Source organism: Camarhynchus parvulus, chromosome 8 (assembly GCF_901933205.1).
Source record: "Camarhynchus parvulus chromosome 8, STF_HiC, whole genome shotgun sequence".
NCBI classification, from domain to species: domain Eukaryota; kingdom Metazoa; phylum Chordata; class Aves; order Passeriformes; family Thraupidae; genus Camarhynchus; species Camarhynchus parvulus.
Genome location: NC_044578.1, coordinates 6,578,484 through 6,595,596, shown reverse-complemented (window position 1 = coordinate 6,595,596; position 17,113 = coordinate 6,578,484). Strand labels below are relative to the sequence as shown.

At 39.9% G+C, this 17,113-nt stretch overlaps 1 protein-coding gene across 3 annotated transcripts in view; it reads left to right on the top strand.

Annotated features, from left to right (window-relative positions):
* The first annotated feature begins 14,594 nt into the window (after positions 1–14,594).
* ELAVL4 (ELAV like RNA binding protein 4) overlaps positions 14,595–17,113 on the top strand; it is a 64,785-nt gene continuing 62,266 nt past the window's right edge. The window contains exon 1 of one of the 3 annotated variants that reach the window (XM_030952961.1): positions 14,595–14,814. In XM_030952961.1, the coding sequence (XP_030808821.1) occupies positions 14,767–14,814 (48 nt within the window). In that variant the 5' untranslated portion in view covers positions 14,595–14,766. Of the gene's footprint in view, positions 14,815–15,100; positions 15,249–17,113 lie in introns of those variants that run through there. The other 2 variants (XM_030952959.1, XM_030952960.1) reach the window with 2 other exon arrangements.

Sequence of the window (17,113 nt, the reverse complement as noted above, 5' to 3'; positions counted from 1 at the left end):
TACCAAAATAATTTAAATGACACTTTAAAAAAATCAATTACAGTGTGAGGCTTATTGCTATGCAGAGGAAGAAGCCTTTGCACAGAAATAAGCCTTTTACTTTATTCCACCTATTGAACAGAAAAGTGTAGACTGGGGAGAAAGTGCTTGTCTGGCTTTGGCAGTAGAGAACCCTGGAAATAGTCTGAGGAAATGGAGATTGCATTCCATTTCAGCACTGCTGGTGAGTTACCTGGCACAGGCATGTGTATTTTTATCTAAATTTTAAAGGGGTTTGAAACACAGTTAACTTTTTTTAGCCATATGCAGGAAGGACTTTTTATTTTTGTCTCAATATGGAGGAAACACCTGAAATTTATAAGTTTAAAATGAATGACTTTCAAGGAAGATGTGTACTGTGTCGTTCGTTACGAGAAGACTGCTTTATATATTTACTGGTTTTGTTAAAGGGGGAAAAGGTGATACCCTGCACCCATAAGTCAGAAAGCTACAGGCAGGACAGCATTGTCTGGAACTTTAAATGTGGAATGAGAAAGGTAATTCTTCCTGTATAGTTTAAGGGTTACCTTATTAGTGTGTAGTGATACATCAGAACAGAATTTTAGGAGGCCATAGACTTCTCTTAAATGTAGGAGTATATTTTTTAAAAAGTGAAATTTGGCTTCTATGGAGGTGCAGAAATAACCTGGAAGATGGTTCCTGAGTGTGGTAATCACAAAGAGTTAACACGTATCCCAGTGGAGGGTTGGTTTTTGTGCCAACACTGTAGGGGAGAGCAGAAGTTCTTAATTGTCACTTTGCTGTTCGCTTTCTGGCCTGGGGGTGGGAATTCCTTTTTTACCCAGGGTTTTTTGGTGGTGGTTTTTTTTTGCCTAGGTATACTTGGGCTTTTTACAGCTGGGAGTCAGCAACTTTTTATTAATTTTCTGGAAATAGATGTGTAGCAAATAAGTTCTTAAATAACTCCAGGTTGTGTCAGCATTTTTCTTTGCTTGTTTCTATCAGCATTAACTGTTACTGTTCAAATCAGCCTAGTAACAGTTTTGAAGAATGGCAAAAGTAATGAGAATGGATGTATTTTCACGAAAGGGTAGTATATAAGAGCAGAGAAGTAAAACCTTAATATTGCCAGTTAGATTCCTATTATCTGTAACTGCTTTCTGGCCCTAAGGGAAGTAGATACCTCTAACAGTAAAATCTGTGTGAAACAGCATCATATTCTTATACTGGTCTAGCTGCCTGGGTAAAAGGAAAACATGTGGAGTGTAGCATTATTGATGTGGCAGTTTTATCAGGATCCATTTGTAGTAACTGTGGATTTGTTCAGGATTAATGGGGGGAGTGTATAATAATTATAATTCTGGCCCTGCAAGAATGATACTGTCTAGGCAGAGAAGAGTGTGTCTCAAAACTAATGACAAAACATGCCTGCCATACAGAGTTAAAGCTCAGTGGTATTTTTGTCACTTTTGCTTGGTTTTTGAATAAATTGATGGAAGAATCCTGCATTCAAACAACAGAGGAGTTCAAACAAGGTGTAGGATTAAAGAGCAAGCTGAAAAATCATGACTAAACTCAGAAACAGTGACAAAATAATTGTGGTCACTTCTAATTAGCCTGTTTACTTCATGGTACCAATTCAGATTTTTCTAAGAAAGTATATATGCTGGTGTTTTTTTAATTAGCTCCCCTTGATTTTTCTTACATATCTTAATTAAAAGTTTGGTGGTAGTTGTTAATTATGATGTACTTGTTTAGCCTTTTGTTTAGTCTTTGTTCTGTTTATGAATGCTGCCTTCGAACAGCACTGCTCTTACTCAAACATCTTGCACGATAGTTTTCCTTGGGGGTTATGGAAATGATAATCAGCCTTATGCTTGCTCTGTTTCCAGGTGCCAGAAAGAGACTCTCTGGAAACAGGAGCTCAACAAACAGACATTTTGTGTTGTACCATCACCTAGTCCAGTTTGTCCAAGGTGGAATTTTAAAGTATTAGATTGGGCTATAATAATAAGCAATCTGCTAGGGGATTTTCATGTTTCTGCCTTGGTTGGACTTCAAAGTTCTGGTTTCAGTGACCTCCTTTGTTCTGTTTTGTGTGAAAAGAGGGTTGTAGTGGAGAATCTAAAAGTGTGTTGTCCTTCCTGCAGTCTTTTGTATTTTGTTGGGTTTTTTCCTCTCCAAACTCTTGCAGCAAGTGTATCACAGAAGCACAGAAAACTCTTAACCTCTTGCAAAAAGAAATAACATGTCAAATTTTACAGTATATAACTGGATTCAGAAAGCAATTGACTTGTGAACCAGGCTTGGTGAACCATTTTATTCACAATGTCTTTTCATTACTTATTCAGATAATTGATGCAATGTTTGAAGTCCCTGAAGCGCACAGAAGCATCTGCAATTTCATTGACATAGTAAACTATTTTAGAAAAAAAAGTACTTCAGTGTCCTTACAATAGACAAAATATGCAGCCTTTGTTTCCATAAAGATTTAAAGTTAATGCATGGGAGATTGGGTTTGGGATTTCCATAAATTAAGGGGAGTTCTCACCTTTCAACAGTTGGGTTTTTAGTACTGAAAAACAAGTGTAGTTTCTCTGTGGGTTTTTGTGACTTCATTAAAAATAAGCATTCTGGTGCTTCCCCGTGGTTATAAAAACTACTAATAATAAATGGTGGTATTTGTAAAACTGCTGACACTTCAGCAGTCGAAGAACACATTGAACAGATGCCTCCTGTTGCCCTCCACTTCAGAGTGTTTACTGGTGCTTCATGCAGCCTAGGTCATATTCTTGTTTTCGTGTTTCTGAGTGCTCCTGTAGCCTCTTCCCTCTGAATGCAGTCAGCTGCTCCCTGATTTGGTTTACATGCTCTTAGTGTCTCCCTCGGGTTCTCTCCATTCACCCGTCTTTCACAACAGGCTCTGCAAGCTTTCTTAATCAGCTCATCCATTTGCATTAGAAGGTGGGGTTTTTTTCCAGCACAAGAAAAATGGTTTTCACCCCTCACTGCTTGCTGTCATTCCTTAGTTTGGAGGTTTGTAGTTTATCAAATTTATCACTTGCTCTACTGAGAGATAGAGCTACTTTTCTGTGGGTTGGTTTTGGTTTTTTTTTTTGCATGTGTGTCCATCTACATTACCTGGCCCCTTGCCTGCCTTTATAAAAAAAGCTTATTTTTTCTTCTTGATTGATTTCTTCCACTTGGTTCCTTTCATTTTCTTCACTGACTAGTAGTTCTATCACTTCTGGGATTTCATGCACTATTTCCAGCACAGTTGACTTTATTTGAACCATTGTCCTCCATATTTTCATGCAATGTATAGCTAAAGAGTCTTGGTGTAGCTGAAGTCATTGCATCTTGCTGTTGTTAGTTTTCCTTTGTTTTTTAGGCCTTTTTCAGTTAGGCACAGTCCCTTGCTGTAAAATACCTACATGGCAATGTTTTCTTTTGTCCAATGTATAAACAGTGGATTTCTTGAGCTTCCCAACTATCATGTCTACTATATATCCTTTTGTATTTACTTCTTACACATACATAATTCTAAATCTCTTTTAATGAGTTGTAATACTTTAATTCATGCGTTTTTGACATCTTTACCAGTTTCTTTAGTTGTTGTAGCCCATGTAAAGTCACCTTTTGCCAGGCTGTTGCTCATTGCTTATGCAGAACCCCAAATTGTTAGAGGTATATGAAAATGGATATTGTTTAAAAGAAGTAACTTTTATTGTAGGAGTTTTGTATGTCAGAAGAGAAACTTTCCTATTAAGCTGATGTGATACAGAGCTGGTCTGATACAGACTCCTGTATCCAGGTCTGTCACTTGCCAACAGTTTCAATTGTTCTTCCTCATTCAAGTATTTCTGGGTTTGGATAATTTCTCTCTCATTATGCTCCTAGTTTTTCAAGAGAAGTTCTTTCTCTACCCTGTCTGTTGTTCATGTATTCCCTGCCTAATAGATTTCTAACCCACTGGCAAGTCTTCAACAGATATCAGAAAGGTGGAATTGTCGAAGATGATAAACTACCACAGGTTTTGCAAAATCAAATGTCCAAAAAGGGTCTTCATTTGCTCTCATCTCTTTGGGAATTGCACAGCAGCAAGACTGGATGCTGGAGCTTTAGAAAAGCATTGTTTCCACAGGACAAGGTTCCTGCTAGCAGCCTAGTGTGTGGGTGATTATTTCTGCCGTGCCATGATGAGAAGAGATAAAGCACTTTGTATATCCTTACTGGCATCCTAGGTAACATCTCATAATCCAGACAATTTACTTTTGCTTAAATTGAGATGCTTGTTGGTGTTCACAATACCAAGCCTTCTGTTAATGTACTCATTGCTGAATTCCACTGCTCTAAAGAAAACATCAGCTTTAATTATGTCTTGGAAGAGTTGTTCAAATTCTGTCACTCAGGGCTGCACACTGTGGTTTGTACTGGGCTAACTGGGGCTCTTCTCGGTGGCAGGGAGCATGCAATAGCACCAGGATTGCTCTCTGCAGCTCTCCTTACATATGGCACCAGCCAGAGGAAGTTAATAAACGCAACAGATGAAAGCAGGGAAGGAATCAAAGATACAAAGAGATTGGTAGAGAAGGAAAAAATGGCATTTTTGGAAGTAAGTAGCACATTTAGCAGATTGCGTCCAATTGGTTTGTTTTGCCTTTTTTCTGTTCTGAGGAGGAAGCATGATATTTGTTGGCCAGAAAGGCAGATTCTGGAAGAATGATGTGCCTAGAAAGAGAGGACTAAACCTCAGCATGCTTAAAGATGGTTGCTGCATGTTTCACTCAGGGAGGGATGTATTTTTACTGTCCTGTACTCCCTCTGATCTGCATCAATTTTCTGTGTAGGTTGCTCCTATAGGAGCCAGCTCAAGGATCTTAGACTTTTGTGCAGGTAGGAAGAACCTCCAGGAATTTCCACCAGGCAGCTTGTCTTAGCAGATATGTGATACAGAGGAAGGAGCAAGAAGCAACAAATACTTGATATTTGGAATGTAGTTCCATGTCATGCTGGGCATTTTTCAGTCCATCAGATAATTTACACTGACTGAATGATGTCAGGAGTTTCACTGTGTCACATGATCTGGGAAGCCTCTCTTTCCCAATAAGTCAGAGTCCTGTGATATCTGAACTGGACTTACCCCTGTCATAATAGGACAGCCAAATTTCCCACTTCACCAGTGGGACCTTAGGAGGAAGAGCAGTTGCCAGTTTGCATTTGCCACAGCTGGCAGAGTGACTGGAGAGGTGAGAAACTTCCTCTCCAGCCCAGATATCTTCCTCTGGCAGCAGTAAAGACAAACTGATGCCAGATTTCTCTCCACTTGTCCTCTGCTGGTATGTGGGGGAAGATATTAAGGTCAGCCCCAGGCTCCGTGTGCTGTGACAGCGTAGGTTGTTCCCTTTACACAGATGGTCTGGCTAATTGAGAGTACATTGCTGAACAGTTCTGAATCAGGGTTATTAACACCCAGAACTAACTACAGTTCATGGAACCACGGAGTTCAATCATCTGTAGTACTGGGATGCTCTGTGTGGCACAGACACTCACTTCTTGTGTGCCTCTCTGTGCATCTTACTGGTCTTACCCTGCAAATGTCTGACCAATGAAAATCCCAACTTGAGATATGCTGTCTATTGTCTGTTTTTCTATCCACTTTCCCAATGATAAAATGGTCTACTTAGAAACTGAAAAGCCAGAGTTTTGCCCTCTGTGCCTCAGCCCTGAGCTTAAATGTAGCACCTGGACTGGGGTGGTGGTGGAGGCTGCAGGTGGGACCCATCAGGGCACTCAACCCTGGGAGTACCTGGCAGTGCTGTGCTCCCAGCTCTTCTTCCTTGCCTGACTCCCAGAATCTCATGTTGCTCTCTGCAGGTCACTCTACTGGAAACCTGTTTGAAATTTTGCCAGGTTATGTTGCTTTTTGTAGTGTCAAACAACACATTTGGGATCTTCTTGCAGTATGGGAATGTCATTGGCTGCTGTGCTTTTTTTCCTCTGTCCTGTTAACCTGTCAGCTCTGATGCTCAGCAGTTGCCCTTTCACAGAATGGTGAGGCTGAGTTGGTGGGCAGGATAGGAAAAGGCTGAGGAGCAAATTTGGTACACTGGAGCATCTGGCCTGTTCATCTTAATCTGAATCTTACAAGCAGTCTCTTGTGTAGAAATTGTGAGGGGTTTTTTTCTGGATTCTTAAATAGATGAATCAAGTGAAGCCTCCATTAAGCTTGATTGCAGTGTTTTTAAAATTATTTCTATCTGGGTCTTGTGGAAGCATTTGGAGCAAGATTTTACTGTATACACTTACATGTTGTTTTTTTCCCAACATTCATTTTTAGTATCTGGTCTTATTTTTGTTTGCATAGTTGATGTGACTGTATCTGTGAGATGTTTTTTTCCTTCATTCATTACTTAAAAACTTATGAAATGTGCAATAGCATCTAGTTTTGACAGATTTTTTTTAATAAATTACTGTTATGATCCTAATGATACAGAAGGAGAGGTTGGCTCTGCTTTCCACATGGAACAGCAAGTGATGAAATTCAGGGAGTTCAGTACTGGAGGGAATTCTGCATCTGTCAGCAGCATGTGCAGAGCTGCAGTCCTTGTCATGTTGTGCTGCCTTGTCATGGCAGTGGTCATACCTGGTGCGGTGGGCACAGGCCCTGTGTATTGGGGAGTCTTGATCATACTAGGACCTGACTGATGCCAGTGGAAAGAGAAAAGAAAAACTTTGTGTGTGTCAAGTCATCCAGGTTGCTGAGAAATGTTCTGTGCTAGTAGGAGTTTCCTAAGCATCTAAGTCTCTGTGCCCATGTGGCAGCTGAGAAGTGACGACAGCAGGAATGGATAGGCCATGTCATCATCCTCCAGCCTGGGATAGTCTCCCAACCAGCTGAAGAGGGTGGCTTCCTGAACAGATGATTGCTCCTAAATAATTGGCCTCATTTTCTGTGTTGACAGTCTTCCAGTTAACAGTGAGGTCAGTGGGAGTAATTGGTTAATAGCTTCATTGTGTCTTAAATTTAAATAGCACCATTAACCTCAAAGGTCACAAGCTGGAATTTCCACTACCAAACCGCAGAATTTTATGGTGTGCACCTATATTGCCCTGTTACTTTGGCAGAAGGTACAAAATTATGGAAGTAGTCTGGAGAAAGACACAGCACCAATATGCTGGAGTGATTTTGCAATTTGTTGCCAGCAGTTGAAATTCTTTGTCAAATGTTCCACAGCATCACTGATGTCTGGCTTTCCTTTACCCACAGAAGTAGGACCCCCTAGCACAGCGGAATAAAATCTTGTCCCTTACACCTTTAAAAAAAAGTAAACATATTTTTTTGTACACTGGTTCTGTGTTGGTTATCTGTGCTTGCTTGGAACATTTTAAGTGAATTTTTTAGGCATGGGACTATGGAAAATGTTAAAAATAGAGGACTGTTTTGTTTATTATGCGAGTTTAAAGTTCCTTCATTGTATGATGTGAGAAGAACAATTAAGTTTTATCTGAGCAGAGCAGGGTGTCCCTAGGTGCAGGTTACAACGCATCCAGTGATACTATTAAAAGAAAGATCGTTTGTTGTTGCATTGGGGAATCCTTATAAAACATCAGGAAAACTGCCTGGAAGAATATAAATGTGTTCAGGCAATGGAGTGAAATATTCTTAAACTGCAGGGTGATGGCCTGTAGCTGGATAGGTTTTCAGAGCAGCTGTTTTGATGTGATTGTTGCTTTTCCCAACAGTCATAAATTGGATGTACTAGAACCCTTTTTTTTCTTAAGGCTTTGCTGTTCGGAGGTCTGGAATCAAAGCTTTTTGTTATGAAAGCAAGATTATCTAGCCTAGAGTTCATGAAATAAACTTTGCTGGTTTTTTTCCTTTTGATGAGTTGTTTACATGCTTCCAAAGATGTTAGGCTTTTTCTGTGTACAGACCAATGTAGTCTGGCAGGATTTGCTTTGTGTAGCTGTCATGGATGCGTTGGGTGTTGGCCTTGGTGTGGGTCTGTGTCTGTGCTAAACTTGCCTTGGTTGAATTGCTACTCACTGGAGTACTTATTTGTCCTTATGAACAGTGGTGCTGAGTTAAATCAAGGATTGCACTGTGGTGTTAAGAGACCCTAAGGTGGCCAAAGTTAATTTAGGTGAGGGCCAGCTGGAGACCATCTGCTTTGGTCACCTGGTAAACCCATGATGGGACTGGGCTGACCAAAGCTGAACTTTTCTGCTGGAGCAAGGCTCCCCTAGTGATCATTGGAGACCTCCTTAGTGTGCAGCCAGTGAAGAAGAGTTTGATTTATCTTCCTCTCAGAGACTTGTAGAACAGGACAGATGAACTGTGCCTTGGAAGTGACCATTTCCTAGAGCCTCCTGTACAAGGGGCTGGAGAGAGTTGCTGCCCAGCAGATGGGTAACCTCAGATGAGGTAAATTCATCCACCCTGGCCTCTAGGACTGGTAAAGCCCATCCTCTCACATGCAGCTTTTCTCCACAGACCTGAGAAACCACAAGCTGCTGCCTCATCTTCTACCTGCCTGTTCAATGAAAAAACAAATCAGCTGTGGCTGTGGAAGAGGCAGTTCAGCACAGAAGTGAATTCACTCTTGGGTGCCAACCTGCCAGCTTCTCCAGCTGGGCTGCACAAATCCCTTGAAGCCCTAGCACCAAATATCTACTGCTAGGTAATTGTAACATAAAGTTATTTATTAGGAAGGCTAGGCTGCAGAGCAACTTTTATACCTACTAGCATATTTTTAATTCTTTTAAAAAGGACAGTTTAAAATTACCCATTGTTCATCTGCCCTACTTTAAAGGAAGCTAAAAATCATCTGCTAAGGTATGTTGCACTTTGCGAAGACAAGTTTAAAGAAAACCATAGGTCTGCATGAAAATTTGAGACCTAAGTAGTAAAGCTAGAGTCATCCTGATCCCAAGAAATGAGCTCCAGGAACTCTAGAGGGCAAAAAGAGGAGCTGCAGATGATTTCCTTCAGTTGACTTTCTTTAGCCTCTCCCTGATTTTGTGTCAGTATGGAAAGTCCAGTGCTGGCATTGCTTTTCTCTTAAATATTGCATCAGTTCTGGTTTTTATACCCATTACTTTCTCTGTATTTTACCTTGTCTTCCTTATTATAAAATTGTCACTTCTGTAATCTGAATTATACACTAAAGACTTGTGTTAGCCATATTCACAAGGGAGTTTATCCCTGAGATTTGGGGACCTTATTTAGGCAGCTTACCTAACCTTTATTTCTTAAGAGGTAGAAATAAAACAGATGTACACAGGAAGCTTCTTGAAAGTCCAGGCACTTGTATATACAGGTGGAAGCTTTGGAGCATGAGGTGTAAGCTAGGTTTCTGTAGTAAACCATTTTAAACTTTTTCCCCTTTCCAGCATCCTTGGTTTGGGGATAAGTTACATGAAAGGGTTTACCCAGAAATTACTGAGGATTGGGGTTTTTTTAATGTATGAAATTGTAATACTTATTTACCTTCTGCCTGCTGCTACTAAAATACTCTGTGTAAGTGCCAGCTGCTCTAACGAGAAGTAATTTGGACAATTAATAGCTCTTGATGCTTTTTGTTGTCTTCATTCTCTTTTGTATCTTCCCTGGTTCTGCATCCTTCCTGTGTAATTGCAAGTTGCAGGAGACATAACCCTTCTGCATGCTGCTCACAGGTCTCCTTTGATTCCTCCAGTACCTCTGTTCTGATCCAGCCACCTCGCACCCGTCCCCAGATCTCTTTCTGATCACTGTCTCAAAGCTTGGAAACATCAGCACATTAATCCCCTTTCAGGTTTTTATCTTTGTTCTTGTTATTGATATTATTTGGCCTGAGTGCAAGGTGTATAGCACACTGTATTACAGATGGGCTTAAAGCAAATCCATCAACTGTTCTAAAATTAGGCAATGCTGGTTGCAAGACCCTGTTCACATTTTTTATGAAGGTTTTTGTGCGTATACATAGGCACATTAAAAATGGCTGAACTCATGTAAATTTCCCTGGTAAGTCTGGAGTTCTTCAGTGTCTAGGTCCTTTCATTATTTACAAGTAAATACATTTTAAAAATGCAGTCATAAATCTTTGAAAACATCTTCATTTGTGCTCAGTTGAAACTTTGCTAACTGTATTATACAAAATTGACAGCAATGTAGAAATGTTTTAACTCTCCCTGTAGGTAGGATTGAGTTCTGCTTGTAGTGATAGGAAAGCAAGCTGTAGGATTTAGGATGTCTATCGCATGCAACTTTTAGTATCTCTGAATTTAAAAGGAGGAAAACAAAATCAGGGGACTGAAGGCATTAAAATCTCTATTCCTGAGCCAAAAGTAAAAGAACTGGAAGGGGGAGAAAGGTACCAGTAATTCTTACTGCTGTGTTAACATGTTTACCTGCAGTGTATGCTGCCTTTTGCTTCTCAGTCTTGCGGTGCTGACAGTGGGTTCTTTAAAATGTGTTGAAAATTGGCCAGGCAGGACCTAGTGGGACTGAGTAGATGCTCTGTGTTGCAGAGCAGCAGTTCAGAGCTGGGAGAGGAGTGTGGGGCCAAGGACATTGCTGGCCTTCAGACTTGCTGGGAAGGTGCTGAATCATCTTCTCCAAACCCTTTTTGCACTGCAGCAGAGCTGCTGGCCCCCTTCCCTGGCTGGCCTGTGCCCTGACAGTCACAGGGATCCTCTGCTGAGGTTATTCACTGGCACACATGTGTGCCTAAACCTGTGTGGCTGCCCAGTTTCCAGCTGTGGCACTGAGGATGTGGTTCCTATCACTACTAAGGCTTCTCTCACCATCAGAGCTATTTACATCTATTCATTTTGTTACCTCTGTGCTCTGCTGTGCCCTGGAGAGTTTTGTTCCAGTCTCCTGGCGTTCAAACATAAGTATCCACAGTGGGGTTTGCAAATACACACATCTTTGGAAAATTGGCATGTGATACTTAGAGCAGCTATGCAGCATCCAAATTACACATCTCATAAGGCATGAAAAAGAAAGTGGGCAAGCAACATTAAATAGCATATTTGTGCAAAAGCAGCTGAAGTGTGATTTCTGTGGGAACTGTGACTACTTGCCGAAGCTTTGTGCATCCAAATTCCTCATTTAGGGTTGTAAGTATTTAGGAAGGCTTTCTGTCTTGTTTTGTATCTAGTGTCTAGCTCTTTAAGGAGCTAGAGCTCTGACTACTTTTGAGTCTTCTTCTGGGTTGTCTTTTTTTTTTTTTTTCCTTTTCTCCCTTTTCTGGGTTCAGATCCAAAAGGTGATAGTTTTTCCAGGTAGCTGTGTGTTATATTTCATCTCCTCGGCATCAGGAGGAATTTCATTGCACCACACAGAACATTGCATCGGCAGCAGAGTTTGTACAGCTTGTCAATGGGTTCCACAGCAGGGGCAGGGTAGGAGGCAGGGACAGGTTCCTGTATTTCTGAGTGGATCATCAAATAAAAGCTAATAAAAGCTCAGGACCACGTCAGTCATCTTTTTCAACTAGTGTTTTCTCAGAAATTGTATTGTGTGTTTTTTTTATATGGCTAGTGTTCAGTTATCATGACTTACATATTTTGCAGTGAAACCTTAAAAATTTAACTCTGTTTCATGAAATACATTCATTCACTAACCTTTAAGAGCCTAAAAACATTTTCAATGTCATGCAAGGTTCGTCTCAATCACCCACTCCCACTTGATTTCCACAGGGTAATTGGTAAGGTGTTTTATTTTGCTGATTCTTTTTAAAATTACTCAGTAGATAAACAAATTATGTATGTATCCACTTAACTGTAAGCTGTTCAAGTAACAATGGAAAAAGCCCTCTTGTTGTGTGAGTAAATAACCTGTTTAGCCATTGGTTTTCCCTCTACCCCCCAGTCCCTGCCACCTCCTGCACACATGTACAGCAAAGGGCAGTCAGCTTAATTGGGCTGGATTCTTTTTTTTTCTGTTCTCTTTGCTGAAATCTGGCTTTGGGTTAGATGCCATGAACAATTCAGCTCTAGCTTTCTCATCTGAGTTCGTGACTGTCAGCATCACATGAATTACATGTTTAGCTTTTCAGTTTCTTGTAATTTCACAGAGGGTTTTAAATTAATTTCTTCTCTCTGTGTATATTTATAAGGGGTTTGCACACCTTCATGTTCCTGTTTTCTCCTAGTGCACTTTTTTAGTTAGTCATGCAGTGCATTTGCATGGGGTTATAGGTGGTGGAGGATATTTTAAATTATTATGAGGTCTTTTGATGAAAACACTGTGTGAGCTCAGTGTTGCTGAAGACAGTGTTGATGTGGTATCTTGAACTGGAGGCTGTTTCCACAGGGGTTCTTGAATTACTGCATAGGACAAACCCGGGTGCTTGTGTTGTGTAATGTCCTTTCCCTGCCTGTTATCTTTATTAAATCATTTTGTACATGAGATCCATCTCTTGCTCACACGTGCCTCTCCTTGGTTCTTCATCCACCTGCACCCTCCCATCTGTCAAACAACAAAATAACTCTTTGATAAGAATTAAATGTTAATTTTATGAGAGGAATGTCTTGAAAAAGAGTAAAACTGTTCCAGAGATAAATGCTTAGTTCTCCAGAAGAGTAGAAAATGAGGTGATGGAAAATGCCAGGTTGTAGTTCACAGGCAGCAGCATTTAAATGGTTTGCTATAATCATATTAGGATAGAATTAAATTGAGTTCTTTATTTTGTGCTGCAGTGGAATAGGACTGTTACTGATCATTTTCTCCTCCCTCTTGCTTTCATGATTAGTGTGAAAACTCAAGCAGCAAAAATTATAGGAGTTCTGCAGCAGTGCAGGGAGACAGTGGTGTGAGGACGTCTGACTTGGAGTGTTGTGTCCTTGCACATGAGAGCTCTGGTGCTTCCCTAATAGACTGAAAATGAGACCACTGCTGCTTTATAAGAGGTCTGTTCCAGCCACATTGCTCTACAGCTTGGCAGATGGTGGCATGTGAATGGTTTCATATTGATTGGATGGATTTGCCTCGGGGTAATATGGGTCCTTAAAGATGTAATTCTAGATAGTTTTTTTTTTCTTTAAAAAAAAAAATCCAACAAAAATGTGCATTTGTAAGACACCTCTCTTTACATGAGTGGGGTGTGTGGTAATCAAAGCACTGAAGTTACGTGGAAATAAAAAGTCCTTAAATAGATTATCACAAAGACCAAAAAGCCAAGAATACTTATTTACTAAGTGATTACGTTTTTACATTAGAAGAAAGTGACACTTTTAATTAGTGTTCAAGGCATATGGTGAATGAGAAAATAAGCTTATTTCATGCAAACAGAAATCGATGCAAATAACCTTTCTCATATAAAAAGGGATGACTTGAAACTCAATACATATTCAAGAAGGTTAAGTCATTACTGCATCACTTTAATATTAGTTAAAGGCCAGCAAAGAAAATCACTACTCTGCATATACTTACTCAGCATGGATTGCTATAAATGAAAGGAAATAGGTGATGGTGCTTTGTAGGTGGTAAATCTAAAGAAGCCCTTGTCCATCTAATGCATTTATTCTTTAACCTCAGCAAATAACCTCTTGGGTTCTGCCTTAGCACAGGTAGTTGCCAGAGATGCCCTGGTTCCTCCAGCAATTCCTCCCAGCTGGTAAAGACATTTTGTGATGCTCTTTTATTGTTCTTTCTCACACCTCTGCTTTGTGCTTTCAGTCTTGTAAATGTTGTTTGTAAATCCTTCGGTATGAAATGACTTTTCAAATGTGTTTGTACAGCACCTAACACAAAGATCCCAATCTCATTCATGCCTCTGGGTGTTGCTGTAGAGCGTTGAGTGAATTGGTATTTTTTATAGTAATGGAAGTATTTCTTGAGGTATTTGACCTTAAATAAAGTGGAGAAAAAAATACTTAAATAGCTTGCAGACATGATGGAATAGGGACAGTTTGATACCTTGGGAGACTTAGGTGCTATTGAACACTGGATCCTTTCCACGTATTTCAGTCTTGTGCTCTGATGCGTGCGACACTGGTTTAGTAAATGAATTTAAGCCACAGTAAGTCATAGCAGTATCTTATCAAGTTGTCTTCAATTTGCTTGAAGGTATAGTTCATATTTTCTAGCAGAATTATTTACATGCAGAATTTTGGCTTTCCATGAAAGAGCCTTCTTGTGAACGTAATGCTGGTTTTTTTGTTCTTCTGTAGTACAGATCAGTTAGTTGGGTGTGCTTTCCCTTTTAATTATACGTTGTTCTCAAAACTGATTGGATTTTACCACTTTTGCTGAATGAAAAGCTCCTGTATAAATTTTAAGGTCCCTTTAAAAAAAAAAATCTGTGTTAATAGCTAAGTGATTTTAGGGTTTTGTTCATGGGCTTGCTGCTGGGGAGGAAAGGGCATAAAACGGTGACAATTTTTTTTCCTCCTGCTTGATAAGTGTAGGGGGGATTTACGTTGTATATCACAACCAGAAGCTATTCCAAGAAAAATCTTTAAGATGGTTACTTGGATCTGTGTACACTGCCCACCTGGTGGTTATGGAGTGAACTGTTACTTTAAAGAATAGTTTAAACAACAGCCATGTTTGGGGCAGGCTAATCTTGCAAAGAGAGCAGTACATATAACAGGAGTCTACAGTGTGATAAGGGGAAAATTCAGCTCACTGACTAGATGTTTTAATGTGCGAACTCTAGGGAAATAACATATTGACTGTTCTGTTGTGCGCAAGAAAATTGAAGAACCCTTTGCAGACAGAGGGCTTGCAAAGGATTCTTTCTGTTTCTCTTAACCAAAATCTGTGGCAAGATGTTTGAAATCAGCAGGACGCTTAATGCTGCTTTGTTAAATAATGAGGTAATATTTTGTCACTTTTTCTGGGCAGCATCTGTTTTTTCTCCTTTTTCATATGTTGGTGAAGGATTCAGTTTAATCTTATGCAAGTAAGAGATTTTTTTTAAAACAATCATTCTTCAATTTATTATTTTTTTCCTTTTGATGCTTTTGGAGAATTGGGTTGTCTTTTATTTGCGGTTTCAATCGACTGCTGTTGCCTAGGACATTATGCCACGTAAGGCTTCTAAACTGCACAGAGTAGGTAGTTATTAACGCTGAATTGGCTTCTGGTATAGTCCATCTGGGCTCTGTATGAGAGAGCTTGCTAGCGGCTACTGATGCTAAGATACCCGCAACCTTTGGGATGTATGCGTGGTGGAGAGGGGCTCAGTGATATGAGATCACTTCTTTTAAGGGAAACTGTCATTAATGAGTCAAGAAACTGCTCATTTATGGTAAGGAGAGGGAGGGGGGGGCTGGGAAACAACCCTGTGATTTCATTTTGATACTGGATTAGCTGTTTAAGACAAGTTTCTTTTTGTGGGGATGGAAGATTGCACTAAAAATATGCTTTGCTCAGGGGCTTGCTGGCTGATGCTGGAGAGACTGTATAGAGAATCTGATGCTTTACAAATGTCACCACCGTGATGCGGTGGTCAGTCCCTTTCCCTGAAAGATAAATGGTACTATTGGAAACACGAGAATAAGGTTGACTTTTTCAACAATAGGATTCTGCCTTTGTCTTTCCAGAGAGAGGCCTCTGAGGATGTTTGAGCATTTGTTTTAATGTTTCTCGGAAGGGCTGCGTGTGTGGGGTGCTTTTTGGGAAAGCGGTCAGTGTGCAGAGTACCTGGATTTATAGATGGATAAGATTAGCTAATTTTTGAGAGGAGCAGCGTGCGATTATTGTTTCAGAAAAATGGCTGAATCTTGATATGCACAACGAATTTATAGTAACAAAGTAGGCTGAAGTTGAAAAGACTTAAAAATAATTTCTGGGTGCCTTCTCTGGTGTTATTAACCCCTGAAGAGACCTTAAGTAAAAAATATGCATTACAGATCTAACTTTAATATTTGATGTATGTGTGCACAGGAATCTGTGGTAATAGACTACTGTTGTAGCATTTTGATGTCTGTGTGTTCAGTCTAATGGGTCACGTAAATTTCAGTTAGGAAATGTGTCTTACAGGCTCCTTTAATCTATGTTAGTTTTTACTAAGCTACAAATGTGCTCAGAGAGATGCGTGGTGAGAGAAATCCGCTGCAGCCTTCCACATTGTTCATATTTTAATTGAATTCAGTGCTCATTCCACAAATAGATTGTATGATGTTTTTTAAATGTGATTTTTCTCCTTGCTTGGTTTGTGTATAGCTGGATTTTATGAGCTTTACTACATTTCATACGTTCTATTGGTGTGTTTAGTCTGTGTGTGTTTGAGCATATCTATGGTTTAAAGAAATTTAAAATGTGCTGAATGTCAGTCCCCAGCTTAGTAGTGTGGAGGGAATATTTATACTTTTTAAAAGATGAAACTGGTAGAACAATGATTTGATTTATGTGTTTTGAAAATGGTTTTGGTGGTTTGTAGTCAGGTTTTCTTTCTCTAGGAAAGAGCTAAGTGAGCTTATAATGTGGCCCGTCCTAGCTTTCTCGGTTTTCAGCTCTTATATTTAAAAATGCTTTCAATGGTACTGATTTTTTTTTAAGTATTTAGTTGTTGAAATGAATCTGTGGATGGTAAAACGAAACGATCCTATGTGTATCAGTAAGGTAATACTCGGTTGCTTTAGTTGAGATAAATGTAAATTCAAGGTTTGCTGTAATTACAGAGTGCTATGCCTTGTTACTTAGTACAGAGCATGCTTTAGGAAAATACCTCTCGAGTCAAGAAAAAGAAATGAATGCTTCCTAACTTGTGAGAATTCTTACAGAACTTGCCGTGGTCGGAAGGGGGTAAAATATTGCTGCTGGAAGTGAAGTTTTGTTAGTTTGTCAGTGGCAGCGAGCAGAGGATTAATGAGTGTGCATTGTTAAGTTAAGCACGTTTCTCGAAGGCTGGAAAAGAAAATTCTTTTAAATGCCCAAAGTTCGCTGTTGTTTTATTTCCTGTCGAGCTGAAGAATAATGAAGCGAGGTGGCAAAATAATTCTGAAATACTACTGTCGTTCGGGGGGAGCGCCCGATAAAGAGGTGTCTGCTGTGCCTTAGACATTGTCAAGTGGCAGCAACATCAAATCCACTCCTTTAAAAATACGTATTTTGAAAAACCTCACCGGGCGGAAGGAAGGAAGGAGAGATGGGTTGATTATTAAAATCAAT